General features: G+C 38.4%; 1 protein-coding gene across 1 annotated transcript; it reads right to left on the minus strand.

Moving 5' to 3' along the window:
* Positions 1-1,644: 1,644 nt before the first annotated feature.
* On the minus strand, positions 1,645-20,897 carry LOC126379234 (MAP kinase-activated protein kinase 2). The gene is made up of 8 exons (XM_050027925.1): positions 20,618-20,897; positions 11,669-11,794; positions 10,122-10,259; positions 8,775-8,981; positions 7,564-7,695; positions 6,966-7,088; positions 4,720-4,872; positions 1,645-3,967 (listed from the first exon to the last, which is right to left on the minus strand). Exons 1-8 carry the CDS (start codon positions 20,708-20,710, stop codon positions 3,896-3,898), a joined length of 1,044 nt encoding a protein of 347 aa, XP_049883882.1. The 5' UTR covers positions 20,711-20,897; the 3' UTR covers positions 1,645-3,895.
* Positions 20,898-22,528: the final 1,631 nt, after the last annotated feature.

The raw sequence follows: 22,528 nt of genomic DNA on the forward strand, positions 1-22,528 counted from the left end.
AGAATAGCAAGGAGGTTCGAAAGGCATAGAAAAGAAGTTTAAACATCTAGACAATTCTAGGGAAAAATAGCACACATTTAAATAGGCATATTTATTTTTTGGTGTGTTTTTAAATAAGAAAATAAAATCAGAGTTTAGGAGGTGTGTTACGTAACCTGTATTGGGCTGGTTTTCCCTTCGCGGGTGGGAAGGTCAGACAGGCAGTTGCTTCTGTAAAACTGGACCTGTCTAATTGTATATATACTTATTTTTATTAGTTTGTCATACTAAATCACATACATAAATCATAATATTCCCCGCGAGTTAAAAAGAAAACCAGGTATGTTCAAAATTGACAGCTAGCATTTCAAGGTTAGCCCAGCTGACGTCATCCCACGCTACGTTGGCTTTTTCGTAAAAAAAATGCCCAAGTTTAATGCTTTTAAAATTACTTTGGAAGGAAATTTTGTACTTTTAGTAAAATATTTATGTAGAGTTTTAATGATTTTCGTATATGTAACAAATAATAGTAATTAAATAGATTAGTCAGTAATTCACTTAATTTTCAGTAACAAAATTTACGTCCTTGGAATGTTGGAGATACCAATTTAATGGTAACACTTACGTCATCAAAGGGCTAGCAATGGCGGCTTGTCATAGGATTGAACATACCTGGGGCATGTTTAATAAAACTTACAATTGTAAATTACAATGACAATTTGATGTACATTGCGGAGTTTGTGAACACAAATATTTTGCAGTTTCATATTAGCTACGTAATGAACATCAAATTGTCATTGTAATTTACAATTGTAAGTTTTATTAAACAGGCCCCTGGTCTTCTTATACCATGATGTGGTTCGGTGACCGGACCATGGACTTTAAATAATACAATATCACGTCAACTTCCAATTGGGGTAGGCAGAGACTATAGAATTACTTTAAGTTATTTGATTTTATTTTTATAATGTAATTACACACCATAAAATGATTTCTGTTTAACATTTGCGACAGCACCACTATTTATAAGAATTAATTTGTAATTGACTTTTACACAATTAAAGGCGCTAATTCCAGAACACACCTCCTAATTTTATTTTAAGTAACACCTGTCATTTTCGTATCCGCCGAAAACGAAAGGGACGGATAATTGACAGCTGTCAATTTTAAAATGAATGAGTGAATGAATGAATAACCCGGGTGAATAAAATAGGCATCTCGCTGGTATGCAAACCTTGTGCGTGCATGTGCTGTCAACTTAATTCCGTCAAGTTATTAGCCAATGTAAAATTTTAAGAGGGTTGTGGCTAAAATTTACGTCTGTTCCATAAATTTTGTACCTGTTGATAACCCGTCCTTTTCCATTTCGGCGGATAAGAAAATGACAGTTATAACTTAAAATAAAATTAGGCGGTTTGAACTGGAATTAGCATAATTATTTAACTAAGCATATAATTATTATTTATGATTATTTACAGCTAATTTTATACATTCAGTTATGTATAGCTTGGTTGTGATAAAACCATCTTTCGCCTATCATCCTATTATACAGGATGTTAGTGACCATACCGAACCCTGGGGGGGAAGATTCAGCCCATGATTCTGAGTTAATATCAAGTGGAATTAAAAAAGTGTATATTTTTCTCAGTTCCATACTTTTGCGACGGAAAATTCTGCTTGATAAGCCGTTGGTCCCGGTTACTACTTACTGGTGTAAGTACTCGTTACATGAGCCATGTCGGGGGCCTTTGGCGGCTCAATACTAACCCGAACACCAGGGTTGATGGGGTTGGTAATCCACTTCACAACTCACACGATAGAAGAAGTCAGAATAATGAGCTGAAACATCCCCCTCAGTGTTCGTTACGGTGTCACTAACATTCTGTATAGTTCTTGCGTTATAGACGGCGATACGGCTAACCACCTATCACGTTTGTCTAACTAGAAGATATGAATGCATGGGATTAACTGTCTGAGAACTGATATTAGGCAGCTAAATTACTCAATTGTATAAAAATATATATATATTTTTTTAAAGAACGTCTAGGGCCCTGTGCCGAGGTTTTTCTTGCAGCTTCTTTTCCCCGGCTATACAGGTCGTGAGAAGCTGCAGTAGTTTTAGGCGGATGAGACGTTCGTTATGTAAATATTGACGATTCAAAGTGTAAATATGTTACCTACTGAATAAAGATATTTTTGAATTTGAATTAACAGAAAGCTCGGTGACGTGTGGGTACCTACTTAGTCCATCTTGGATGTACCCCTGACTACCCCCATTGGGATATAGTCGAGCTTATGTTATGTTATACTGACCTATGAAGGAACTAAAGTTATATAATATAAATGTTATGAAAATAGCATATTTAGACGTACTTTTTGTACTTATGTGTAATTAATTTAACAAATTCTATGGTGCAATGTTTAGACACCTCGGGGCTTAAAAAGACCACATCCGAAGCAATTTATCTAAAAAAGCAATATTGCAATTTAACATTTGCGCATATAAAAGTAAGTGCGCAGTGCACACAAATGTCAAATAGCAATATTGCTTTTTTAGATGAATTGCTTCGGATGTGGCCTTTTTAACCGCCTTTGACCGCCGATCTAGGCGGTCCGGGTTCGATTCGCTATCTGGTCAATTTGGAAAACGAGTGGCAAATTTTTTTAAGCTCTAATAATAGTTTTTAACAATAATATTAAAGTAAGTTTATTAATAATTACGGTAATACTTTTTTTATTGTCTTCGTGGTTTCAGATTCGATTGATTGTTAACTCATTTGGATTGTGAGGTTAACGACCTACCTCATCAACATTTGGTGGTTATGATTTGATAACTACATTATTGTTTTTTATTGAGCGATAGTACTAGCAAGCTTGTTTTCCCTCGTAATATATTGTCAATAATTAACATATTATGATACTTAATTGAAATGCAATTGTATATTTTGACTATACAGGGTGTTAGTGACATCGTAACGAATACTGAAGGGCAAAAAACTAAAAAAAAATTATGATAATTATTTTGCGACGGAAAATTCCACTTGATATCAACTCGGAAACATGGTCTGAATCATCCCTCAAAGTTTTCGTTACGATGTCACTAACACCCTGTATTTATCTTAAGACATCCCTACACCAAAGTATAGTTAAATATTAATTGTTATATACATAAATATTGGCTCCTATTCCTGCAGACACCTCCTAATTTTACTTTAAGTTATACCCGTCATTTTCTTATCCGCCGAAAAGGAAAGGGACGGATGATTGACAGCTGTTCATTTTACGAATGAGTAAATAAATGAACAGTCTCGCTGGTATGCAGATCGTTTGACGTGTGCTGTCAACTTAATTCTGTCGGGTTATTGGGCAATGTACATTTTTACAGGGTTGTTTCAGTTTTGTGTTTAAAATTGACGCATGTCAATTCTATTTCTCTTTTGTTTTGTATTTTGTTTTTTCCTGTTTGTGCAATAAAGTATTTGTTATGTATGTTCCATAAATTTACACTTGTCGATCACCCGTCCCTTTCCTTTTCGGCGGATAAGAAAAAGACAGGTATAACTTAAAATAAAATTAGATGGTGTGTATAGGAATTAGCACCATTAGCGAGACATAGTCCGCGCGGTGACTCCTTACCCGCTTACGGCGATTCAAAACTAAAGTAAGACCCAGAGGGGGTGAAGTCGGCGCCCGATACGAATTGGTGCGGGGGGAAGTTCTTTATTCTATAACGCGGGGCAAGACGTAAGTGTATCCGAATCGGCACCATTATATTTTTAAGTAAGTAAGAAATAAGTAGATCTTATCCTAAGTTAAACTTCCATACCCCCTCCGGTTGATTGAGGGGAGGCCTGTGCCCAGAAGGGACGTGTATAGGCTAATGAATGCATGGTATCCTAAGTTAGTGGTGTCAACTTCAGGCGCCCACTTTGTTCCGTCGTTTGTTGAGGAGCGAGTTATTGCTCTGCTCGAGAGCTTTGATCTGGACCTGTGAAGGGAAAAGTTAGGTTAGGTTAGGTTAAGTAAAAGATTAAGAAATAAAATAACCTAAAACCCGACTTTGGACAAATCGCGGTCTAAAAAGTGACGAAACGAAAAATCATTTGTAAAATTCTGACTATAGGTTCACATACAGTCATGAGCAATATCATGTACCCACTTTAGGACTATGTCGCACTAACATATTTGACATTTAGTGAGACTTACAGCTCAATTTGTCGAAAAAGTTAATGTGACATGGTACCAAAGTGTATACATATTAATGCTCAGACCGTACACATACGTAAACTTGTGTTCAAATTCAAGGCAATGTTTAATAATAAGACCGAAAACATGAAGGCGGGTTTCCCCACGATTTTTTTCCTTCACCGCATGAGTTCGGACACAAATTCGACATACATTGGGGATTTCTAGGGATGCTTTTATGAATGTTGAAATCTTTGAATCATACCAGGGGGGTTAAAGTGGCCACATCGAAGCAATTCATCTAAGAAAGCAATATTGCTATTTGACAGTTGTTTGCATTGCGCACTTACTTTTATATGCGCAAATGTCAAATTGCAATATTGCTTTCTTAGATGAATTGCTTCGATGTGGCCGTTTTAACCCCCCTGGTCACACAATGCAACTCGGCTGCATTGTGTGACGGATGCGGCAGAGACTTGGTTAGGGGAACTTAAGCTGGATATATGATCCACGCAGGATATTTTATTTTTGTCTGCCATACGCAATAATAAATACCTGGTCATAGTCAACCCGCATGGTCGCGAGTGAGCGCGTCATCTCCTCCTGGACATCCACCCACGCGTCACCAGACTCGCGCAGCACCGTGTGCGTGTACAGGGGCGTCTGCGGGACCTGCGTGTACTGCCGGACCCACGGGCTGGACATCACCTGGTGGGGCGGGGGATGATGATGATAATTAAACTACCTTAACACTTTCAAGGACAGAACGTCTACGGACGTTCCGATTCCAAGTATTATGAACCATCGGTGTGTTGATATATATTCTATTTGCATGCCGTAGTACTTGTCTTCTTTTTAAACCTACCACACTGCTTTATTTACACACAATTTATTTGTAATAATGGAAGAGCGGGGCCTCCAAACACAGGCTATGTCGCTTAAATGGAGACCCCAATCCACCAGTAGTTAAGGCTTTATTGTAAAACAAAATAAACATTTTTCATTTTCATTTTTTCATCTCTGTCCGTGAAAGGGTTAAATTCCTGCCGTCGAGAGAACGCTTGACAGCTGGGGCCTGTTTAATAAAACTTACAATTGTAAATTACAATGACAATTTGATGTACATTGCGGAGTTAGTGATCACAAATATTTTGCAGTGTCATATTAGCTACGTAATAAACACCAAATTGTCGTTGTAATTTACAATTGTAAGTTTTATGAAACAGGCCCCTGGTGATATTTTAACCTCTACATCGGCAGTGAATAATATAAAAAGAAAATTATATAATAACGTCAATTTACGATAAAAGTACACATTTAGTAAAAAAATACTGAAACATAATCAGTTTATAATTAAGATAACACAATTTCTCCGTAAACGTACTGTTATACCAATGTCAATCAAGAGCCAATTGTGTTAGTGACACCGTAACCAATACTGAGGGGGATGATTCAGACCATGATTCTGAGTCGACATAAGTATAGGTCCCGGCAAACTTCTTGAGCATCGACCTTGACTGCGCACAACCGAATTTTAGATCTCTTTGGTGGTGCGGTACGGGGCGCGGGGGCGGGTGAGTCCCGCATCGACCGGCTATTGGTAGATCAGTCGATACTTCCCCCGCGCACTCTTGTCTTCGTCCCTTTGACTTCCGAATACACTTGCGTGCAGTGAAACTGTCACGTTTTTGTTATTGCTCTTTTGTTGGATTTTTTTGTTATTGCTCATTTTTTTATGTTTAAGAATTAGTTACTAGCACGAGGTCTATGTCTACAGATCCAAAACCTAGCACTAGCTCTGGTATTGCTGGTTTCAACCTCATATTAATCTTCATTAATCAATATTATACTTACCTGACGATTAGATTTTTATTAAATATAATAATATAATATAAGTTTTAATAAACTATAATAATATAAGTTTAGTTTTATTTACATAATTAAATAATATAATAATTGTTTTTTTTAATGAAGTTAAGAAAATAATCAAAAGTTCATTTTTTTTGCACGGAAGTGTACGTGCGCAAACTTTCCCCCACTACGACACTCGATGCTCAAGAAGTTTGCCGGGAGTTATAAGTAAGTAAAATCTTTGTACAATCTCTTGCTAGACTTGTATGATCTTTTGATGATAAGATGATAATCTTGATAAACTGATGTGGAGTCAAAATGAGAACAATATTGATAGCGTAAAAAGTGCGTTTTATTGATTACTTTCTTGTTAAAGTTAATTACACTAATACGCGAGTACACACTACCTTGATGAGTCGTGAACTAATTATACAATTGCGTAAAAGGTAAAATAGCTGACGCGGGACATGTGCGGTTGCAAACCGTACAATCTTTATTTCCTCTACAAAAAATATATAAAACACATGGATACATAAATACATACAAAAATACAATATTTGTAGAGGCTGGAGCCTAAACTAGGATACCCTGTGTTTTAGGACTCCAGGCCTCCACCCGCAGAAAGTCATGGTCAAGAAAAAATAACAAAATATAAAAAAAGGAACTTTTTACACGTCTGAACTGGTCAGAATCCGGAGGGGAAGGGGCCAGATATCAGATGGAAAAGTCATGAAAATTTTAGTATTTTTTTTAATTATTTTCTGTTCTATAATTTTGCGACGGAAAATTCCAATTATCAACTCTGAATCATCCATCCCCCTTAGTATTCGTTACGGTGTAACACCCTAATGTACCTATCATGTGACACCTTAACTATTTATAACTTTGCAATGTTTAAATTCATATTAATATGCTTATCATTGAATCACATCAGAGATTTATATTGTTACCTGGTGTATTGTGAGCCGTTTCGCCGGGTCTACGGAGAGCATGCCGCGGATAAGGTTCTTGGCTTCAGCGGACACGTTGGACCACTCTGGCTCCGGGAAGTCGTATTGGCCGAGTCGTATGCGCTGTAACAGGGCAAATTGTGTTTGAGATCTTAACACTGTCACACCCGGTCATAAACATAAACAGCCTATATACGTCCCACTACTGGGCACAGGCCTCCCCTCAATCAACCGGAGGGGGTATGGAGCATACTCCACCACGCTGCTCCACTGCGGGTTGGTGGAGGTGTTTTTACGGCTAATAGCCGGGACCAACGGCTTAACGTGCCCTCCGAAGCACGGAATCATCTTACTTTTTTGGACAGTCAGGTGATTCAAGCCTGAAAAGTCCTTACCAAACAAAGGACAGCCCGGGCAACACTGTCACACCCGGACGTTATAATTTTAAAGATGCTAAATCCGATGTATAAAAAAGAAGAACGACCAACATACATAGCGGTCAAACACATAACCTTCCTTTTCGTTTCGCCGTAGTCGGGTAAAAACCGGATCTGTGAGAACTTAGGTATGCAGAGTCAGGAATAAATGCGGGACCTACCTTCTTCATTCCCGGCGATATGGCGAGCCCGTGGTTGGAATAGAAGGGCGGGAACCCACACAGCAGAATGTACATCACCACACCTAACGACCAGATGTCGCAGGATTTATCATACTTCTCCGGACCTAACACCTGGAATGGATAAAGTCATCATCATTAACCAATTGGTTAATTAATTATGGATCTACTGTTGACAACAGGTCGACATGGCAATCGGGGCATGAGGTGAGCCGCGGAGGCGGGGTCGCCCCGCACACCCGCACAGTCCCCGCGGCGTCTTAGTCTTAGTGTCGCACGAGTCCGTATCGACCGCGTTTATCGATTATAATCTCGCTCACATAATTTATTACTATTGTGTTTTAAAAATGGCTACGGTTGCATCTTCGTCGCGTGTTCAAGCAAAAAAACCAATAATTCACTGTCAAGCTCGAGAACTAGCTAGAAGTGTTAGAAAATTGTGACATTGAACGGAAAAGTAATTGTTTTTGTAGCGATACGTTAGATGATTCAGATGAATAAATATTAACTTAAATGAAAACGTGGTATTATTTTATTCACATTTTGTTACATACATAATAAAAATATATCGATATTGAAAACGTCACGTCACTAGAGAATTGCCATGTCGACCTGTCGTCTACATTATCTACTCCACTCCAATCTCCAATCTCATCAGTCATCCCGTGATCATGGCACTTGCAACAGTGTCGAAATATCGCGGTAAGAACCCGTTATTATGTGTTTTAATTATGATAATAACCGCGTAAACTTAAAACAATGTATAAGTTGTCTTTGATTATATTCGTTGCCCTGTCCACCCCTTTAGAGATTATGAACGTATTATGTATTTGCGAGATCGGGATTGCATTCCTTAACTCCTCAGGTATGAAGACGTTCTGAAGCAGCACACAGATGCAACATTGAGCCTTCTCAATGGGAGGGTTTGGCAGCACAGCGCCCAGAATGGCGCAGGCTGGTGATTAGGCGAGTCTAACTGTTCGAGCAGCAGCGTACGGCAGACCTCGACGCTAAACGTGATGAGTTGAAGGCCCGTCCCCCTGCCGCTATTCATTATAATTACCAAAACGGTGTGCTCACGTGCTTTCACTGTATCAATATGGCTGCAAGTTATCTTTGATTACTCGTTACCCTGGCCACCCCATTAGAGATTATGGGCGTGTTATGTATGTTTTGCATTCCTCGGTACCAACCTCGGGCGCCACGTAGTAGGGCGTGTAACAGGGAGTCTGCAGTGTGTCAGCTACGTTCAGGGTCTCCTTGGCGAACCCGAAGTCAGTCAGTTTGAGCACAGCGTTGGGCTGTGTGCTTGTGTACAACAAGTTCTCAGGTTTGATGTCCCGGTGCGCAATGTTGTAGTCGTGGAGGTGTTTCACTGCTACGCATATCGAGTGCATTATCTGGAATGAGAGTTTATTCTTTAAAGGAATTGAAAATAATTAAAACACATAATAACGGGTTCTTACCGTGTTTAAAAGAGGGATTTAAACGCGGTAAGAACCCGTTATTATGTTTTTTAATTAGGATAATAACCGCGTAAACTTAAAACAATGAATTGAAAATAATTTCCTGTCTCTTAACATAGTCAGAGGTGCATCCATCGCAAGATGAACTAAGTACCCACGCCTCACCGAGCTTTCTGTTAAACCAACGTGTAAGGCGGTGAGTCATATCTCCGTCTATTCAAATTCAAAAATATCCATATTCAGTAGGTAACACAGTTACACTTTGAATCGTCATTTTAACGAAAACATCCTTTAGCGGGCGACCAAGTGTTTATCTACAACGGAGATTTTTACGGCCTCCGTGGTCCAGTGGTTGAGCGTTGGGCCCCGGATTCGAATCCCGGTGGGGATATATCACAAAAATCACTTTGTGATCCCTAGTTTGGTTAGGACATTACAGGCTGATCACCCGATTGTCCGAAAGGAAGATGATCCGTGCTTCGGAAGGTACGTTAAGCCGTTGGTCCCGGTTACTACTCACTGATGTAAGTATGTAGTCGTTACATGAGCCATGTCAGGGGCCTTTGGCGGCTCAGTAATAACCCTGATACCAGGGTTGATGAGGTTGTTATTCCACCTCACAACCCACACGATAAGAAGACGGAGATTTTCCATAAAAACGAGAACGAATTAGGGCTTTTATCAGTTGTGAGAAAACGATGTAATAAACATTGCTTACTACCCTACTTACTTAATTACATATTAAATTAATTATGGGAGCCGTGGTAGCTCAGTTGGAAGGACGCTCGACTCACTGTGCGGTCGCAGGTTCAAATCCATCACATTAGTTTCCGAATTCATGACTGATCTGGGGGGGTTAAAATGGCCACATCGAAGCAATTCACCTAAGAAAGCAATATTGTAATTTGACATTAGCTCATATAAAAGTAAGTGCGCAATGCAAACAAATGTCAAATAGCAATATTGCTTTCTTGGATGAATTGCTTCGATGTGGCCATTTTAACCCCCCAGAAAAGACCGCTTGTTCATTGGTGAAGAAACCCACATTCCTGAGGAATGCCTTGCGTGTCTCACCTCAGCGGCCTGTCGCTCGGTGAAGGCTCCATCTCTGTTGTCTTGTATCCTCTGGAACAGCTCACCACCATCCATACACTCCATCACCACCAGCAGGCATCGCTTGCCGCCGTATGTATTGTCGTAAACGTCTATTATCTGCAACAATTATTGTTGTTGTTAAAAAACTCATAAAATAACACAACATAGCATAATTTTTATATAAATTATATAAATATTGACAACTAGTTAATTTTAAAATAAATAATTAAATTTATATTATAATTTTATTTATTTATGTTAAAATTAACTAGTTAAATAAATAAATAAATAAATTTATATTATAATTTTATTTATTTATGTTAAAATTAACTAGTTGTCAATCATCCGTCCCTTTCCTTTTCGGCGGATAAGAAAATGACGGGTATACCTAAAAATAAAATTAGGAGGTGTCTACCGGAATTGGGGCCATTGGCTGCCTATATTTCATTAGAAATAAAAAATATATTATCTAGGTTCAGTTCCGCTTATTGTCACCATGAACAAAAGAAATCCCATCTAAAATAATTGTTTGAGTTATTTCAATTCATGCGCAAAGCCGGTAAAATGTTATGGGAAAACAATTGCCTTTATGGTCGACTGTTTTAATATTATGGATGATTGGTTTATACATGGTATAAGAAAACCAGGTATGCTCAAATTGCTCAATCCTATGACAAGCCGCCATTGCTAGCCCTTTGATGACGTAAGTGTTATCACTGTGTTACCTTAAAATTGGTATCTCCAACATTCCAAGGACGTAAATTTTATTATTGAAAATTAAGTGAATTCCTGACTAATGTATTTAATACTAATGTATTTAATTGACGAGCTCGGTGGCGCAGCGGTAAACGTGCTCGGTCTGCGATTGTTGAAGTTAAGCAACTTTCGCAAAGGTCGGTCACAGGATGGGTGACCACAAAAAAAAGTTTAGCCGTTGGTACCGGCTTAACGTGCCCGTTAATAACCACCAATCCGCACTGGGCCCGCGTGATGGTTTAAGGCCCGATCTCCCTATCCATCCATAGGGAAGGCCCGTGCCCCAGCAGTGGGGACGTTAATGGGCTAGCGATGATATAAAAAACATTAAAACTGTAAGTAAATCTTTTACTAAAAGTACAAAATTTCCTTGCAAAGTAAATATAAAAACATTGGTCGTGGGTAATTTATTTTTTACGAAATGGCGGGGGGATATGATAGCGTCAGCTGGGCTAACCTTGAAATGTTAGCTGTCAGTTTTGGGCATACCTGGTTTTCTTATACCATGGGTTTATGTAAGGAAGCGAGAAATGACATGTAGCTAAGTAAAATATTTTATAGACGTTTGATTTTGGTTTCATACAAGACCATTAATCAGGCCCCCGCTCGATTATTTAGTGCCCGCACGATTATTTAGTGCCCGTGCAATTATTTAGAGCCTGCACAATTATTTAGTGCCCATGCGATTATTTAGTACCCGCACATTTATTAAGTGCCCGCGCGATTATTTAGTGCCCATGCGATTATTTAGTGCCCGCGAGATTATTTACCTCAACAATATGTATGCAGCCGCTGGCCCTCCAGTGCAGCTCCACCTCGCGTCGTGCCTTCGGACTGTCGTGTAGCACTTTTAGTGCTCGCCGGGTGCCCGTGCGCTTCTCTTTGCATTCTACTACCTGTGAACAAATGCATAAATTAGGCTTTGGCTTTCACTATAGGGCTACGATATTCAAATGTCCAATACAACACGCCTAAAGAAAGTATTATTGTTCTATCCTGTACAACAACTTTGTTTAATTCCCTTCACTTGTGCGTAATAATACATAGCAAATAATGAATAATTCATCATCCCCCAAGCATTAACCCGTTTTTCACAGGGTCTGCTTACCTAACCTGAAGATTTGACAAGTCCGGTTTTTTACAGAAGCCACTGCCTGTCTTGTCTTCCAACCTGCGAAGGGAAAACCAGCCCAATACAGGTTAGGTCACATACCTCCGAAATGCGTTTCTCAGGAATGTGGGTTTCTTCACAATGTTTTCCCTCACCGCTGAGCACGTGATAATCATTGGTTCAGGCCTGTGCTGGATTCGAACCTGCGACCTCAAAGTGAGAGGCAAGCGTTCTACCAGCCGGGCTACCACGGCCCAAACAATGAATAATTAAATAATGAATATTCATTGTTGTGAAACTTTATCGCAAATGCCAAATTGCGTTTGTGTTGTTTATGCTCAGTTTGTAGTTCATTTCGGATGTTGTTCAAAAGGTCACGCGTTCTATTTCCAGAAGCGTACATAGTTACATGTCTCACTGTAATATAGTCGCTGTTGTTCTGCGGTTCACTGGCTATTAATTATTACACTGCCAAACAAGAATTAGAGGACATAAAATGAGGAGTTTTTCCTCCAATGGTATTGTGTTGGGTGTCAAATGAAAGGGTAGGTGGTGACTACCGGCGTTGGACGACCAACCCAAATACCGTAGCGTCATGACGTCACTGCAATCTGCGTCACATCACTACAAGAGAATAACATCACTTATGCTCTTTATCACGTCACTAGTCCGATAACGGATATGAGTCATAATTTACTACGGAATACCCAAACTACGTAGTTACCAGAACTAGGTGATAACTTCATGAGGATAAAAACTACAAGTTCAAATGTAGGTGGCAGCACTGTTGAGTGTTGCTAAATTTTGACAGCTCATGGTATAAGAAGACCAGGTATCCTCAATCCTATGACAAGCCGCCATTGCTAGCCCTTTGATGACGTAAGTGTTACCACTGTGTTACCATTAAATCGGAATCTCCAACATTCCAAGGACGTAAATTTTATTATTGAAAATTAAGCGAATTACTGACTAATGTATTTAATTACTATTACTTATCAAATATATTTAAAAATCATTAAAACTGTATTTAAGTAAATATTTTACAAAAAGTTCAATATTTACTTGCAAAGTAAATATAAAAACATAGGTCGTGGGTATTTTATTTTTTCCGAAATGGCAACGCAGGGTGGAATGACGTCAGCTGGGCTAACCTTGAAATGTTAGCTGTCACTTTTGAGCATACCTGGTTTTTTATACCATGGTCCAACTAAAATCAAAAAATCTTAAATTCGTGATAAATTGCTATAAAATATAGAGCAACGATTGAGATTGAGGAGCTCGGTGGCGCAGCGGTAAACGCGCTCGGTCTGCGATTGTTGAAGTTAAGCAATTTTCGCAAAGGACGGTCATAGGATGGATGACCACAAAAAAAAAGTTTTCTTCTCGAGCTCCTCCGTGCTTCGGAAGGCACGTTAAGCCGTTGGTCCCGGCTGCATTAGCAGTCGTTAATAACCATCAATCCGCACTGGGCCCGCGTGATGGTTTAAGGCCCGATCTCCCTATCCATCCATAGGGAAGGCCCGTGCCCCAGCAGTGGGGACGTTAATGGGCTGACGATGATGATGGAGCAACGTGGAGTGTGTCCCGTCTGAAGGATGAGTTACGAAAAATAAAAGCAGCCAGTTAGAAAAAAGCAGTTTTGATTGAAAATAAGTTTTTCTAATTTTCTTCTTTCCGATCTTTAGGGAATAAATAACACTATCATTTTGCAGTTAAACGCTGCGCAAAGGGTTACAGTGAAATATATAAAACCAAAAAATATATAACCAAAACAATAAAGTTAGTATATTTATAACCCAGTTGAATATTCCAATGATAAGTTTATGCTAAATCACGCAGTTGTCAAAATTATCAATTGAATGACTCATTATTTTAAGATATGTTGTTGACAAGACCTGAGGTTTTAAATCTTAATTTTCTATTTGTAATTTGTAAGGAAAACGTCGTGAGGAAACCCGCATTCCCAAGAAATGCATTTTCGGAGGTACGTGACCTGGCTACGTGACAAATTGTTCTTTCTTGTACTCTGGTGTTATCTATCTAAAGGTTAGGTAATAATTATTCGCACAAAGCGCTTTGCATCGTCCTTCATTATGCGCAATGCTGAGGAGTGGAATTCTCTGCCGCCTTCTGTATTTCCGAATGCATATGTCGTGGCCAGATCATAGAACTGATCATTTCATGATGTGCTCGATCATTTCATGAAATGGTCATATTTCATGAAATAGAATATCATTCGTTGGCCACATCATAATGTAGTTTGGCCAGATCAATGAACATAAAACGTTTAACGATATGAACAATTAAATGCATGATTATTTCATGATAAGGCCAAACGTTGAATCACATTTATCGTAAAATTAGTAACATTATCCTCCGATAGTGGCGCTAGTGTCGATTATATTTAAAACTTGATTGATATTATAATCGATGAATCAATGTAATTGTACAATTTTCCATATCGAATAGGTACATAATTTTAAACCTAAGAAATTAATCGACTATTCGCATTTTTATTACACCACATAGCATGGACACCGCCTACATTAACGATATGGCCAAACGTTGATTGATATATCATTAAACGTTGACGTTTCAACGATATGGTCAACTTAAGTTGGCCATTTCATGAAAAATGACCATTTCATGAAATGGTCGAACACATCATGAAATGATCAATTTTACGATCAGGCCACGACACATATAACCCGGGTACTTTCAAGGTCAGAGTGAACAGGCACCGTTTGGGCGAGCTCGCTCCATCTTAGGCCTCGTCAATGCCTTCGGTCAGGTCTGGGGCCAAAAGCAAACCCATCAAAGGTAAATAAAATAAAAAAAATAAAGCTCTTTTAACATAACTTGGAACGACACATCACTGGTTGGGACCAGTGGACCAGGACCCTCGGACGATAACAGTATGAAATCAGTTCGACGATTAACGAGTTCTGCGTATAAAACACCCATCTAAAACCATCCACACGACTAAGCGATACTAGATGGAGTTTACTGATAAGACCACTCTATTTCTACGCTTCACGTTATCAATGAAATGCGTGATAATTGTTATCAGTTCCATGATAAGGCGATTCTCACACTGCCCCGCATCATGCTGCATGTTGTGTGTCGACGCACCTACGCGCGTATCTGCGGGAGTGCAGATCTGCATCATCGTGCGGGTTTTTTACGCACTCACGCGCGTAGGGGCGTTTTGTGGTTTAACACACGGCGGCTCTCATTTCATTCAAAGCCGTTCCAAAATTGCTTATTCCTTAAATTGCTTTTGTTTATTTTGATCAGAATAATAATGGTTGGAAGCTGGATGGTGGTGCTAATTCCTGTAAATACAATCTAATTTTATTTTAAGTTATACCTGTCATTTTCTTATCCGCCGAAAAGGAAAGGGACGGCTAATCGACAAGCATAAAATTTATGGAACACACGACAATTTTAAGCACAAATCTAAAACAACCGTCTGGCCAATAACCCGACAGAATTAAGTTGACAGCACACGTCAAACGGTTTCCACACCAGCGAGATACCTTTTTGATTCGCCCGGGTTATTCATTCATTTACTCATTCTTCCTAAAATTAAGAGCTGTCAATCATCCGTCCCTTTCCTTTTCGGCGGATAAGAAAATGACGGGTATAACTTAAAGTTAAATTAGGAGGTGTCTGCAGGAATCGGGTCCAGTATTAATATGGTTTGTGGTAATTCCACAGATTAATAATAAATAACACAATTATTGTTATGTTAAATATGAGTCAATACTAAATAAAACTCTTGTGTTAATGACCTTTGATGATATCATCGTAGTAATGATGAATAGGTTTTTTTTTAAATTGATAAGCGGTAACGGTTATTGAGATATTTATAAAACGCCGTTATAATTGATTTTCTATCATGTAAACGATTGTCCGAAAGTGGCCGTGGTAGCCGAATTGGAAGAAAGTTTGGCTTTCACTGTAAGGTCGCAGGTTCGAATCCAGCACGGGCCTAAACCTATGAATTTCGAAATCGTTTTTCGAAATCATGTTCGGATCATAAATGATTATCACTTGCCCACATACCCGAGAAATAAATAAATAAATAAGTTTCGGAACTATGTGACCTAACCTGTATTGGGTTGATTTTCCCTTCGCGGGTTGGAAGGTCAGACAGGCAGTCGCTTCTGTAAAAAACCGGACCTGTCAAATCTTCAGGTTAGGTAAGCGGACCCTGTGACAACGGGATGCCGCTAGGGAGTTGATAAAGATGATGATTGTCCGAAAGTAAGATGATCCGTGCTTCGGAAGGCACGTTAAGCCGTTGGTCCCGGTTACTAATTAGTGATGTAAGTACGTAGTCGTTACATGAGCCATGTCAGGGGCCTTTGGCGGTTCAATAATAACGCTGACACCAGGGTTGAAGAGGTTGGTAATTCACCTTACAGCCCATACGATAGAAGATGGATAAAGGGTTTTTTAATAGGGTAGTTGACTAAAACAACCCAGAAGAACGAAATAATGGATGTACATTGACCAAAGTGGAGATGTCCTTAGAAAAGGTTCAGTACGATCTACTTTGACCCGGCGTGCGTGTATGAAACGATTGATGAATGTGGAGGAAGCAAGAGAAGTGTGTCAGGATCGAAGCAAATGGAATTCCATAGTTCCTGCTTACCCTGACGGGAGTACCTAATTGTTATGTATTTACGATTTTCCCACATTATTAATGTAGTTTTTTTACGGCCTCCGTGGTCCAGTGGTTGAGCGTTGGGCTCACGATCCGGAGGCCCCGGGTTCGAATCCCGGTGGGGACATATCACAAAAATCACTTTGTGATCCCTAGTTTGGTTAGGACATTACAGGCTGATCACCTGATTGTCCGAAAGTAAGATGAGCCGTGCTTCGGAAGGCACGTTAAGCCGTTGGTTCCGGTTACTACTTACTGATGTAAGTAAGTAGTCGTTACATGAGTCATGTCAGGGGCCTTTGGCGGCTCAATAGTAACCCTGACACCAGGGTTGATGAGGTTGGTACGTCACCTCACAACCCACACGATAAGAAGAAGAAGAATGTAGTTTTAAGTTACCTACCGTTCATAAAGTTAAAGAGCAACATAAAAAAACAATTAAAATAATTGTTGTTGACAAGATAATCGTAAAGTGGATAAGATATTAGTTATAGTGTTTTGTAATATTTTGCAATAATGAGGGACTTTCCAGGTAAAATTCCCCAAAAATAATATAGATGGCGCTGTCGAGATTTAACGTGACAATGGTGCTAATTCCTGTAAATACCATCAATTTTATTTTAAGTTATATCTGTCATTTTCTTATCCGCCGAAAAGGAAAGGGACGGATAATCGACAAGCATAAAATTTATGGAACACACGTCAATTTTAAGCACAAATCTAAACCAACCGTCTAAAAATTTTACATCGGTCAATAACCCGACACAGTTAAGTAGACAGCACGTCAAACGGATTGCGTACCAGCGACGTACCTTTTGATTCGCCCGGGTTATTCATTCATTTACTCATTCTTCCTAAAATTAAGAGCTGTGAATCATCCGTCCCTTTCCTTTTATGAAAATGACGGATATAACTTAAAATAAAATTAGGCGGTGTTTGCAGGAATCGGGGCCAATCTCCCATTAACAGAGTTTAGTCCTTGGACAATAATGTATAACCTACCCTAAATTGGACTATCCACTGATTACATACCTATTAAGTTTTATATCAGAACCTTGACATTGTTTGACATTGGCAGAAACATTGTTTTTAAGTGACGCAGCAATAAAAAAATTAGGAAGTTAAAGTCATTACTAATTAACTTTTTAAACTTACACCATTATAAAGTACCTGGGTCGTTCTTCTTTTTTATCGACAATGATCTGTCCTTCGTTCTGATTAGTTAAACTTAAACTATGTTTTTGGACAACGGAAAGATTAAATAAAATTCTAAAACATATATAATTATGTACAAAATACTAATGGGTTCCTCAATTAGTGATTAATGTAGCTTGATTGTTTTTCACTGAATTCTGTGTCAGAGTGGTAAATCAAAATGCTGTCTCCGATGAAAAGGGCCACTCTGCAACAATATTTTTTGAAATGCCCCTGGAAAGAAAAGTATGTTACCAAGATAAAAAGAAACACTAAATAGTCCTCTACAGATACATTTTTATATAATGATGTTTTAAAATATTTGATTATGTACCTGAGTACTGAGAAAAGAGGTAATGTTATTTTTCTTTTTTCCTAGTTGCTGGATAGATGGCAGATCTTGGTTGGTTACTGCAAGGAACTGGGGAGTTAAAATGGCCACATCAAAGCAATTCATCTAAGCAATAATGCTTTTGAAATTTGTTTACATTGTGCACTTGCTTTTATATGCGCAAATATCAAATACTTTTCTGATTTTCTTCAATGTAATTTTGAAATCATGTAACAAAATGCACATGTCGGAGTGAATATTTTCTGAAAAGACTGTAAATTGTACAAAAAGAAATATCAGAATCTTACCAGAATGTCCCTAGACATTTTTTTTTTTTTTTGTTTTGGTTTTCCCCGAAGGGTAAGGCAAAGGGAACTATGCCCATACAGCCATGTCTGACGTATTTTTTTTCTTCATGATTAATGAAATGATGAAAGGTGATGATGATGAAACCTAAGCCCCCACCCTCGGAGTAGACTCCTACTCCGAACCCCAAACGAATTAACTCAAAAGTCCGCATAAACTTTTGAGTTATGAAGCGGCTTCCCAGCACGAAGCGAAAATAGGCAGATACACTTTGTTTATTGAATACTCCAATATAATAACACTCGCGAATGTCTTCCGACTAACTTAATGCGATCATTAACCACAAAACACCACTTCGTATTAATTATTTAGATTACACAATGAAGAAAGCAACTGTCCCGTTCCCGTTTCCCGCCGAAAAGCCATGTCCCTAGACAAGAGAAGTCTTTTTTTTTTTGTTTGTTTTGGTTTTCCCCGAAGGGTAAGGCAAAGGGAACTATGCCCATACAGCCATGTCTTACGTATTTTTTTCTTGATGATTGATGAAATGATGAAAGATGATGATGATGAAACCTAAGCCCCCACCCTCGGAGTAGACTCCTACTCCAAACCCCAAACGAATTAACTCAAAAGTCCGCATAAACTTTCGAGTTATGAAGCGGCTTCCTGGCACGAAGCGAAAATAGGCAGATACACTTTGTTTATTGAATACTTCTATATAATAACACTCGCGAATGTCTTCCAACTAACTTAATGCGATCATTAACCACAAAACACCACTTCGCATTAATTATTTAGATTATTCAATGAAGAAAGCAACTGTCCCGTTCCCGTTTCCCGCCAAAAAGCCGGAAAAATTAAAGCAACCACAGAGTACCTTTTTTTTTTCTTTTGACCATTTGTGGGTCAGGCTAAAATCATAAGACCATGCTGCCTAGTCTTCAGTACTCCACAGAGTACCTATAGGTTCAATGTTTTTTTTTCTATCCTTGGCATCTTGGCAATGACCCAGTAACATACTTGGTTAAGCTCCATCTAACGAGTTATTGCAAATTATTATTTTTTTCATTCAAAAAAAGAAGATTGGCCATTAAATTAAAACATTTAGTTAGAAACAAGTTGTGCCTTTTGTGGGTATCACTTCTTGTCATATTGTGTTTTCGTAGTGTCCACAATAAATAATATATTACAGAATACAATTTTCCTGGTATGCCATGCATGCCTGTGTCCTCGAAGGGGTACGCAGTGGTATAATACACTCACTCCTCCATGTTTAAGTCCCATGCAATAGGGGGTGAGCCTATTGAATGAGGCACAAATTCTGAAGAGTACTCTAAACCAGCAAGCACACATGAAGACTTTGATGAAAGTGGAAGAAGTGAAAATGGAGTGTAATAATAATAATAAAAAAGTTTATTTAGGTAAAACCTACAACACGCATCTACATTTACAACATTAAAATATACACACATTAATATTTAGTTGGATAACGTAAAGGTATATGGGTGCCACAGTTTACCAAAAAAGGCCAGGGTTCAGTGAAAATTTACCCAGAGGGCAACACTTATTTACAACCCACACCGATTATGTGTGTCTGGATTATAGTAAGTGGAATTCCGTGGTCTCTGCCTAACCCAATTGGAAATAGGAGTGACCTTTGCTGAAACCTTTCACTGGTTGACGTCTATGGATAGCACTTTTGAAGGAGGTGCTGGGTTTAATTTCTAATAGTTTCTCCACCAATTAACAGTGGAGCGGCGTGGTGGAGTATGTATGTATAATATACATATTATGCTCTGTACACCTTATAATTGTTGAGAGGAGGCCTGTGCCCAGTTAATAGGCAACATAAGGGTTTTTAAAGTTTTTTCTTTCCTGTATACATAAATATTTCAGAGTATGCATATTATCACACAAGGACATTAAATGAAGAATAGCCTAGGTTTTCACAGTTCTTACCTAATTACCAGACTCATTTTTTTTATCATAAGACCGTTTGTATAGAGCTAATTCTGTCTCCGACGTCATATGTAAACATAGCACGCGCCTTTAGGAAAGCAGGCGGATTTCCGCCGTTTTCGAGAATTAAAATAAAAACCACTTACTTTCCCGTTTATCCCGAGTCCCAGGACGGTGTTAGATATTTCATAATCCTCCGTAATAGGCGAAGTTTTTGGGTTTCTTTCCGAATTACTCATATTTGTTTATCACTCAAACTTGCACCATACAACTCAGAATAAACCACTCACAAGTCACTATTCACAGAAATAAAGTCCAAGCTATTATATTATTTCGATAATATTTACACACGCGTATCCTTCACGGAATTCTTGCAATTTTTATCTAATTTCGTTCCGATGACAAACCTTTCTGTCTTTCCCATAGGTTGAGCAATCGCAATGCTGCCAACTTTGTCATTCAAGAACATGTTTCTACTACGAGTTCCATACTCACTAGAAAATGATTTAGAGATTCGCCTTAAAGTCAATGCGCGTAGTTAAAATATTTGCATTGCATTGCATTATTGCAAAGATCTATTTTGTGATTTATTTATTTATATAATAGTATTCGAAAGTACAGAAAATTTGTTAAGTAAAACTTGGCTTGCTGGTTAGTTATTTATTTATTTATTAAATCATAAAATAGATATTCTTTACAATTTAAATTATTATAAATTTTTACAAATATACTTATTTTTATTACTTTGACATACTAAATCACATTATATAAATCATAATATTCCGCGTGAGTTAAAAAGTGAGTTACAAAATTATGGTAACACTTTATAAGCAATTCTACCAACATAATTAAACAAATTTTCGTTCAGAAATTAACCAAAAATTAACAAAATTAATACTTTCTTATAAAAATAGGTGGCGCCACTATTAGGAACTTTTGAGAACTTTGTCCCACTTTGTCCACTAGGTCGGTAACTTGGTAGTTCTTTAAATTAGCAATAGATGGCAATCTAAACAATAGTTTCCGGAAAAATGGCGGTAAAATCGCGCAAAAACATAGTTATATTGTGTTTTTTACCGTGGTTTATTTAGCTGCATTTGGGTCACAAGGTACTTGTTATTATACCTTCACGCTTGTAGGCACGATGAGTATGGTTTTGGTCGGGACCTTGACTCCAATGCTTAGCCACTATGCCAAATATTGTAAAGTCTTATAGGTAGTAGGTAATTTCTGTGTCTGTATTTACAAAAACAGTGAACTGCAATATTTTATATGTAAGTACCTACCTCACGTTTTACTTCTGCCACAGAATGTCATAATACTCATAATAATATCTCGTCAGTAACATGTTTCATTTCCAGTGATTTCTGTTTTATTAGTAACATCATTATGATATACCTACCTAAGCCGAGCGCGTGCAGACTGTATTGCTTGCACGCACACGGTAACATTTACTTTTTTATGGAGTGTCCAGGTTGTGGTATGGTGACACGAGTTATCAGCCCAAAGTTCCATCTTTTTGACGTGACTTGTAGGTTTGCATTAACTACTTGGCCGGACAAATGGAGCGCGCTGAGGGCTCTCACCCGCTTAACGTTCCATCGCGTCTTATTTATTTATATATTAGAAAGTACCTAGGTGGGTGCCTACCTATGCAATATGTCAGTTTTAGATTGCCTAATGCAAAAACTCAAAATACCTATAATTGCTTTCATAAATACTGAATCATATAGGTAGCGTCTGGAAATGAAGTTATAATAGTAGAAGGCCATTATGATTGCAAACATAATAGGTACCTATTGCCTCACAAGGATAACAGATAGGTACCTACTTAAAGATTGTGTCACTTCTAATAACATAGAAATGTCAACTGTGTTTTTCCTTGTGCGAGTTTATAGTTTATGAATTCTTCCGAATAAATTAAGTACCTACCTATTTGCCTAAGTACTTCTTCTTATCGTGTGGGTTGTGAGGTGGAATACCAACTTCATCAACCGTGGTGTCAGGGTTATTCCTGAGCCGCTAAAGGCCCCTGACATACTTACATCAGTAAGTAG

The sequence above is a fragment of the Pectinophora gossypiella genome, chromosome 28, assembly GCF_024362695.1.
Source record: "Pectinophora gossypiella chromosome 28, ilPecGoss1.1, whole genome shotgun sequence".
NCBI lineage: Eukaryota > Metazoa > Arthropoda > Insecta > Lepidoptera > Gelechiidae > Pectinophora > Pectinophora gossypiella.